This window comes from Eucalyptus grandis, chromosome 8 (assembly GCF_016545825.1).
Source record: "Eucalyptus grandis isolate ANBG69807.140 chromosome 8, ASM1654582v1, whole genome shotgun sequence".
In the NCBI taxonomy this organism is placed as follows: domain Eukaryota; kingdom Viridiplantae; phylum Streptophyta; class Magnoliopsida; order Myrtales; family Myrtaceae; genus Eucalyptus; species Eucalyptus grandis.
In genome coordinates this window covers 46,146,885-46,156,234 of record NC_052619.1, presented here as the reverse complement: position 1 = coordinate 46,156,234, position 9,350 = coordinate 46,146,885, and the positions used below count along the sequence as shown (strand labels likewise).

Sequence of the window (9,350 nt, the reverse complement as noted above, 5' to 3'; positions counted from 1 at the left end):
TTTTTTTATAACAACTTCACGGCCACATCTTTATTTTTCCAAAGTCAAGTGTCAGTGCTTATAAATACGGGAGTACTCATCGCACAAGTGGAGGATTCGAAAGAGACAGAGAAGAGAAGTGGGCTTTTTTCACGAGAAACAGGAGAGAGAGGGATACCGTTCGCAAAAGGGGGAGATACACCAAGAGGATTCGTTAAAAAGGAGGGTTGCACACTAGGGCTATCAGAATCGAACAGAAAAACCAAACCGAAACTTAAACGGAACCGAAATTTCGTACATAGAGATAACCAAAAAATAATTTTCTTTTTTCTGGTTCAGTTCGATTGGATTAACCGAGTCGAACTGAAATTCTCAACAAAACTTTAATGTCCAACTTAAAATCTCTCTTTTTTTCAATCTGGTTCGGTTCCAATAAGCAAGGCAAAAATAGGAAAATCAAAAAACCAAAAATCGAACCGAAGCAATATGAACAAGGCTTTCGGTTGGATTTTTGTCAGTCCATGTCAGATTCGGTTCAGGTCAAATTCACACCCTATTATTCGGTTCGGTTTGGTTCGATTTGGTTTTCTTGAAATCCGAACCAAATCGAACTGTCGATGCCCCTATGAACACAATGCAAAAGGGGACGGCCATACATTGAGAGAGAGAGGACATTGTGAACACTCAGAAAGAGATGTGAAGATCCGATCACTCTCACCTGCAGCAGTGTGTCCCTGTTGCTGTGGCCGTGCAATTTCATCCCGCAGCTGAGATTGCGCCTCATTTTTTCGGTGTTCACTGTTCTAACCGAGTGAGCCCCGGACAATGACGTACTTGTTCACTGCTGCTGCGTCACTATCCCTGTTCACTGCGGCTGCGTCGCAGATGATTATAGCATGGACCAGGATAATTTAGAATACTATCAGGGACTCTATTTCCAGGTAGAAGATTATAGCATGGAATGTGGGAATGAGGATAGTGATGAACTTATAGCAAATGCTCTTCAAGAGGAACTATCTCAGCTCGCTACTACAGATACAGATCAGTCTGTGCATGAAGAATCGGAAAAGTTGCAATCATCTTTCTTCTTACCTGATTGGCCTGAACAATCTATTCAAAGCTATGCTTCAGGTCTTTCTTAAGCATGAAAACAGCTTGAGCCTTTGCGATACCATATTAAGGTATACACTTTTATGTTTCAAGTTGTCTGTTAACTAGTCGTCCATTGTGGGAAAGCAGAAGCTAGCTTACATTCCAGTTCATGCCCTACCCCTGATGAAGAAGGCAAAGCCACAGTTGATGATCATTGTCTGCCGCACTGGCCATATTTCTTAGAGCTGCCAGATGAGTATGCCTATGACGGCGAACTGGGAAGGAGGTTAAATCAAATGGTTTGTGTTCCGGTGACTTTAGCATTCATCAAAGAAATGTTTAACCATCTTAAGTTGCCGCAACAACAAGCCTTTTCTCGCCTTTGATTAATTGCAATTGCTATATTTCCTTTTTGCTTTCACGGTGTGAGCGAGTTATCACCCTATCATCTAGGGAGAATGTTTAATCTTTTAAGAACCAATGGGAGTGAGCCTCTTGTTTTGAGTAGTGGAATTTGGTATGCACACTGTTTCCAAGCGCAAGAATTGTTAAATATCACTTATAAGAGTTCCTATTATGATGAATTGAAATGATCACAATGAGTTTTAATCTATGTCTCAATCTCCTAATGGGCTATTAGAAAGCTCACTCTGTATTTGTCAGGCCGGCTTGATTCCTCTTTTTCTTCAAACCGTTTTCTATTTTTTTCCTCCTTCAATTAATGTTTCTGAGGACAGAATTGATCCTAGAACATTAGGATGGAAGATCGGTACGATGGGTAAATGATGAAAGGTGATGTGAGCACATGAAAATATTTCTCAGACTCGAATGTAATCGATTCAACTCAGCGGGAGATTCTTTTAATTTCATATGCTCATGAAACCCATTACCTATTGACATTGTCATGTAGTCTTAGGTTTTTCTCGATTGGACCTCGGCGGATCATTTAGGCTAATGGGATCCTAGTTCTTTGCTATTGTTCATGTTCAGTCAAATTACACCACAAATCCGGACGTAATTTCTTTGCAGTTGTTCTTGAGCTTTGTGCAGGTGCTGTCATTTGCGACAGCAAGCCATCTAATCAAATACCGACAAGTATTCACTGTCATATTGTTCTATTGACATCTAAATTTTAACTAAATACTGAAGGTTAAATTGCATAGAAAATTAGCGACGAATTCACGTACCTAATAAAAAAGGATTTTCACATCTCATAGGTATTAATATTATTTGCATCTACTAAGTTCTATTTTCAGTTTATTTTCGCTTATTTTACTGTATTTGGGAAAAATATAAAAGTTCAAAAATTATTAATTAATTTCATTAAAAAAAAAAAAAGGAAAAGGGCTCGCGGGGCTGCGCCAATTTTTTTATTTTTTTCCCACGCACTGGCCTGGGCCCATTCCACCTATTCTTTTTCTTAGCCCGGCCCCCTCTCGCTTGTCTTCTTCCTCCCTCCTTCCTCTGCAACCCACGCGCGCAGGACGCCCCGCCGAAGGAGACTAGCGTTAGCCGGCGACGGATGAGACAGCAGAGCAGAGGACTTCAATGCCCCGTAGGCCCGGCCAAGGTAGAGAAGCCTACGCGGAGGTGACGGGCTCGAGGTGACCGCGGTTCGGCCGAGGGCGAGGCCGGTCGGTGCGCGGAGGACCGGCGGCTGAGCTACCTCCGTCGACCGGCCTCCTCGGCCTATAAACAGGGCCTCTGGGGCGCGGGTTCAAGCAGAGCGAGAGAGCGCCGGGAGGGGTGAGACGGAGAGAGAAATCTGGGGCATTTTTGGGAGGAAAATTGGGAGAAAGGGGGGTTCAGTTTGAGAGGAATCGAGAGAGAGAAGGCGGAGAGAGAGTGAGCGAGATCACGTGCAACGCCTGTTGCTTGGCCCGACACTGCCGCCGCCGTTCAGCCACCGACGACGCCACCTGCTCGCGTCGCTCCTGTCGTCACGCGATTCCGTAGACGTCGCCCCTCTGGTCCGCGACGAACCAGCCGCTCACTAATCTCGGCCGAGCCTCACACCGTCGAACCCGCCGTCACTCCACCGCAGCTCGCCGCTACGCCGTCGCGTCCGTTGGTCCCTCGACGACGACCTGCTGCCCACCGCCAAACCCCTTGCTGAGCCCTGACCCGCTGCGTATACCCCACGACAATGGGCGTTGTTCGCCGTGGCTGCCTCCGTCGGCGTCGCGCCACTGCAGGGAGCGGCGGCGGCCGTGAACCGGGTCAGGTGGGGCTCTATTGGCAACCCCTTTTTTAATATAATAATAATTATTTTAATATTTAAAAATATATATGTGAAAAAAAAAGCTTAAAAAAAAAAGTTTTGAGTTGTTTTCCCTTGAAGCATGTGAAATTCCTGAAAAGAGAAAAAGAAAAAAAAAAGTTGTGCTCAAATCCTTGGAAGCCCAGTGGCCACCCTTCCATCATGGAAGGGGAGGTGAGGTTGAATCAAATCCCCACCTTGGAGGGATGAGGTGGGGACGCGTAAGTTTGAAGTGGGTTTCGACTTCCACGCCTGTATGAGGCGGGACAAAAGTTTGAGTGAGTGTAGAGTAGGAATAGAATAGGGTGACAAAAAAAAAAATCCTTGGAAGTATACACTAAAATTGTTGTTTGCACATTTTCGTTGCTTAGGTGAGTTACTTATGCCGAAAATATCTTAGTAATCAAGAATATTGAGTCCAAGATTTGATTTTCCATCTTAGGTCATGGTGTATATTTATTTTATAGGTCTGATTATATTGTTTGTGTTGATTTTTAATAAGCTTTACATGTTATAATAAAAATACAAAAATATCATATTGCATGCTAGGATAATTCAACCTCCAACTTAGATAGCATATTTAGGATCTCATAGTATAAAAATTAGCTTTCTAATCAAAATACTAATTAATTTAATTTATTCTCTAGAATATATTAGATAATTTTATGATAGGATAATTCATGTAGAAACAAAAAAGTAAAAACCACATGAGCATTTCATAATAGAATAGATTGCATCATTAATGCCATGCCGTTCATATTACTTGTCATATGCCATGTTATTCATATTGTTGCTGAAACAGTATGAATTTGAGTTTGATCGCACGCTGTCAGTGTGGAGATTTGTATTATATTTATAATATGTACATGAGCGAGAAAAACACAATTAAAAATATTTTACAAAAATAACAATCTACAATATCAGTAATATCAATTTACAACATCAGTACGGTACACTTGTGAAAGATTTGCTCTATCAACAAAATTGACGCAAATCGTGGAAGATCGGCATAATCAATGGGATTATCATAGATTGTAGAAGATTGTTATATCATGGGAGATTTGCTTTATTACACCCCCTCAAGCAAATTGTGGCGGAGTCACTATGCACAAAATAAGAAATTGAGATATGGGTAGAGGCTTTGTCATTATATTAGTCGTTTGAACTTGTGTAGGAATGAAGCAAACTTCCAATTGCTTCTTTTTAATTAAATCACGAATAAAATGATAATCTATTTCCATGTGCTTGGTTTGGGCATGAAAGATAGGATTGGCAACTAAATAGATTGCCCCTACATTATCACAAAGAACAAGTGGTAGCCGATGTAGAGTGTATCGAAGATCTCGAAAGAGTTGTAATAGCCATAATAATTCAAAGGTTGCGTTAGCCACCCTTTTGTATTCCGATTCAATGCTAGATTAAGCAATGGTTGGTTGCTTTTTAGAACTCCAAGAAACCAAGTTGGAACCAAAATAAATGTAATAAGCACTAGTAGATTTTCGGTCATCAGGGTAGCTAGCCCAGTCAGCATCTGTAAACACGGTGGAGGTCAATTAGCAAATAGGTCGCAACTCGCAAGGTAATGCCATAATGAAATTTCTATATATTTCAATATATATCAATAATCATTACACCTATCTATAGGCTTTATGAGATTACTATTTAAACAAAATAAATCAGATATGCATAATGAAAATAGATATTAAAGTTGGAAATGTCATAAATATCTCTAGAAAATCATACATATTGCTAACAGCAATAGTCATGCTTGTGTCTATATATGAGACCCTTGTGAGCAGTCCCTCTCAACTCCACCGCAAACACCAACACACACCAACTTGTTCGACATCTCTTTGTTTCTCCAACGTTAGAATGGCACAAAACCATCCACTGGCCTCACCTTCGACCAATTCACTACACCGCAAGCTCCTTTCTCTCCCCATCGCTGACAAGCTCCACTTCGACCCCGAATCCATCAGCGCAGCCTCCGTCGACTACGGGTTTATTGTCCAAGAAATACCTGCAGCCGTCCTCCGCCCATCTTGCCTCGAGGACATCACGATTTTAGTGGCATTCAGGTACAATGAATCCTCTATTCCATTCACTATCTCAGCTAGAGGACGCGGCCACTCTGTTCGGGGACAGGCTATGGCTCGAGATGGGGTCGTGGTGGACATGACCTCTCTCGGTAACAAGGGGCATGGGACCACCGTGTCATACAGCCAGTCGCTCGGCCACTACGCTGATGTCGGCGGCCACCAAATTTGGTTCAACGTGTTGGAGCACACGCTGAAACACGGTCTTGCGCCGGTTACGTTGACGGATTACCAGTATGCAACTGTGGGCGGTACGCTCTCTAATGCTGGCATTGGCGGGGAAGCGTTTCGAAATGGTCCTCAGATCACCAATGTCCATGAAATGGACGTTATTACTGGTATATCACGCGAATCCTCAGCTTCCAAGTAAACTACGGATTTGATTTCATTTTTGGTAGATAATAATCTGCGATTTGTCACCGCGGCAAATACACATGGGAAAAGAAAACGATGACTTCAGCGAAAATGCATTTTATATGTGCCATTTAGTATTTATGCTGTTGTTGCAGCGAGCTACCAGTACTTATCCAAAAAAAATAGACAGAAAAATCTTTCTACGCACCATATAATATATTTCTTATATGTATATGTATATATGTGTTTTTCATTACAAGAGAATTTTTTTTTTTTTTCATTTTTTGGGTAGGTACTGGGGACTTTTTGACTTGCTCCCCCCACAAAAATCCGGACTTATTTTACTCGGTCCTTGGTGGTCTTGGCCAATTTGGTATAATAACCAGAGCAAGGATTGCACTGCGTCCAGCTCCAAAGAGAGTACGTAGCACACCAGACTTAAGTCATCGAATTTTATTTTTTTTAAATGATATTGAATGTTATCAGACATCACAACTAATATCCTGTGTTCTCATCTGACGATTATGCCATAATTATCCTTTCATGTGTTGCAATTTGGCTCTTGTCTATTGCATGTGAACATAAACCTACAAGTCAGCTTTATATGTTTATATTGCTTATACTTTGAGTTGGTTGATAGAGAAGATCTACAAGGTAAGAAATGTGTATTCATTTTAATCCCCCTCTAGGCAAAGTGGGTGAGAATGCTATACAGCGATTTCTCAGCTTTTACAACGGACCATGAACGTTTGATATCGCGCCATCAAAGGGACCAAGATGAAGCATTGGACTTTGTAGAAGGTTGCCTTCTCATGCACCGAAATATGGACAGTTGGATATCTTCCTTCCCTCTCTCGGACCACCCGCGGCTGATGTCCCTCCTGACCGAACACAAGCTCCTCTACTGTATTAAAGCAGCCAAGTACTACGATGAACAGACCGAGAGTACAGTAGAAAAGGTACATGTTCGTTGATATCGAACTCTACATGTTTGTTGGTATCGAACTGTCTTTGAAAAGAGAAAGGAAAGAGAAATCCTAGCTTATGTTTTAAATTATCAGTGCCCCGTAAGAAACATCTTAAATCTCTTTTCTTTTGACTTAGTTCGGTGTTATCTTATCAACATTAGGACCTGGAGATCATATTGAAAGATTTGAACCATGTCCCCGAGTTCAAGTTTGAGAAAGATGTCGCCTTCATAGATTTCTTGAATAGAATGCGAGTTGCAGAGCTGCAGCTCCGAGAACAAGGGCTTTGGAACATTCCTCATCCGTGGCTCAACCTATTTGTGCCCAAATCTCACATGGCCGATATCAACACAGGCATCTTCAAGGACATTGCTCTCAAAAATAACATAACAACCGGATATGTCCTCATTTACCCTATGAACAAGAACAAGTATGTTTTCCAGCTAGCTACCATTTTTCTTCAGGGCATATATTTCGTTAGCTGTAACTAAGGATAGATGAGTTTTGATCACTTAACTTTGATTTTAATCAAACTAAATACACTAAACATTTGATTTCTTCCAACCGATGCTCTTTGAAAAAATCCAGGCTCATTTCTCAACGAAATGTCGACGTGCTGCCATCGTGGCAATGGCCTAAGATCTAGTAAATTGGCACATGTACACCACATCATGATTTCATCGGAAAATCAGTCAAATCTGTCAAGTGCATGAAATGCAAAAACTTGGAAGTTATAGTGCAATGAATGATTAAAATCAATATTAAGGTGACTTGGTTATAAATTCAACTAAACCTTAGTGAACATTAAGCCTGTTATTTAATTTTGATTATTGATCTTTTGCAGATGGGATGATAGAATGTCTGCTGTCACGCCAGATGAAGATATCTTTTATACGGTCGAATTCTTTCACGCAAGTGGGTTTGGAGACTGGCAAGAGTGTGAGCTTCAAAACAAGGAGATGCTCTCTTTTCTTAAAGATAATGGTATAAAGTTCAAGCGATACCTTCCAAATTATAGAACTGAAAGAGAGTGGATGGAACATTTTGGTCCCAAATGGAGGACTTTTCAAGAGAGCAAAGCTAAGTTCGATCCAAAACTGTTGCTGTCACCTGGGCAAAGGATCTTCAACCACTACTAAGGCATGGATTCAAGATCGATGGGGTTTTGGGTTTTAGTAGGTTTTCTACGCACCCACTTAATTATGTTTACATGAATTATGAATGTTTACTTAGTTTGTCATTGTGACATCTTGGAATTTCAGTCCTGTTTTTAATTGAATAAATCGGGCCTTTCATCGACACGCCTATAGTGATATTCTCAAAGCTAATTACTCATGAGATAACTAGACTATCTAGGGAAGTCATTAAGAGATTTTAATGCAATAAACTTAGGAATTCAACCAAGAATCGACAACTCGACTGTGCTCATCTGCAGAGATCATTACGGCATAGTTAAAAATCGATTAGAGATCAGTGATAGGTCAGTTTGACTAGGTGTGTGGCTAAACGTGGGTGATTCCACTAAATTGCAAAAATTTTGTCAATCAGCACTAGACTTATTTTTCTGTCGTTTTGGTACTCTGTGTTCATATTTGAAACATCGAGATATTCACAACCACCGAGAGTCACCAATGTGTCGAAGAGGTTTATTGCGGCTCAAAGAAAATTGGCAACGGATCATTTACACTAAAAATTTCTAAAAGCTATCTGGTAGCTCGGTCATGCTAAAATCGCACCAGATTGAAATTAACCACGAATTTAAATCCGATTTCAGAAATTGAAAGTACTATCATGTCACAAGTCATTTTAGGAACGTTGACTCACACTTCGAAGATTTTTCTGCAAACCGAGATTTTGGCGGAAAAAGTCGATATAGGGTCGTTTTCGATCGGGAAATTTAAAGGATCATTTTTTATCGTGAAATTATGATGCAAGTAGGTTCTATTGGCAAGGAAAAATATTAATTTGATCAAGGACTCAATGGTGGATTTTATAGGACCGAAATTTGGCTTCAAGTGGAAGAGGATTGGTCCAATTTGGGGAAAATCAAGTCCAAATTCATACCTCCCCCACATGCCTTCAACATTTAGACCCTCTCATTAGCTTCCTAGGGAAGCTTGGTGCCTGGAAATTTGCCGAGGAAGCCAACCTTACATGGTGGGACCATTTCAAGGGTACAAATGGGATAGGATTGAGCCAAGGTGGCTCCCTTCAAAGCTAGCTGCCTTTTTCCTCCTTCTCTTCCTTATCCGGTCGATCCTCCCTCCATTCCAGCAGCTTGAAGTCTTCAAAAATCCCAAAGAACTGAACCAACAAGCTAGCCAGCTTCGTCCGACCACCCTTGGTCGCCGTCTGAGCAGCCAAAGCCGCACCCACTTGCCCGCACGCCACTGCTTGTTCCACTCGCGTCCAGCCGCCCGCTGCTAGTCCCATGCTCATCTCGCCATCAGTGCATCCATGAGCCGCCATGTAGAGCCATTCGTCACTACCTAAAGCCGTTGGAAGCCCACCTGTCTCTACCTAGGCCGCTGCTACTGTCCGCCTCCCTTGCCATTTCAGCCCGAGCTAGCCAAGTCGAGCAATCCTTCGGTTCAAGGACAG

The 9,350-nt window shown here is 41.7% G+C and overlaps 2 protein-coding genes across 2 annotated transcripts; both read left to right on the top strand.

Moving 5' to 3' along the window:
- Positions 1–875: 875 nt before the first annotated feature.
- Positions 876–1,457, top strand: LOC104417268. The gene is made up of 2 exons (XM_010028576.2): positions 876–1,110; positions 1,198–1,457. The coding sequence occupies exons 1-2, from the start codon at positions 876–878 to the stop codon at positions 1,455–1,457; spliced, it is 495 nt and encodes a 164-aa protein (XP_010026878.2).
- A 3,746-nt stretch (positions 1,458–5,203) lies between these two features.
- Positions 5,204–7,888, top strand: LOC104417267 (cytokinin dehydrogenase 3). The gene is made up of 5 exons (XM_010028575.2): positions 5,204–5,765; positions 6,074–6,201; positions 6,471–6,740; positions 6,911–7,179; positions 7,594–7,888. Exons 1-5 carry the CDS (start codon positions 5,204–5,206, stop codon positions 7,886–7,888), a joined length of 1,524 nt encoding a protein of 507 aa, XP_010026877.2.
- The last annotated feature ends 1,462 nt before the right edge of the window (positions 7,889–9,350 follow it).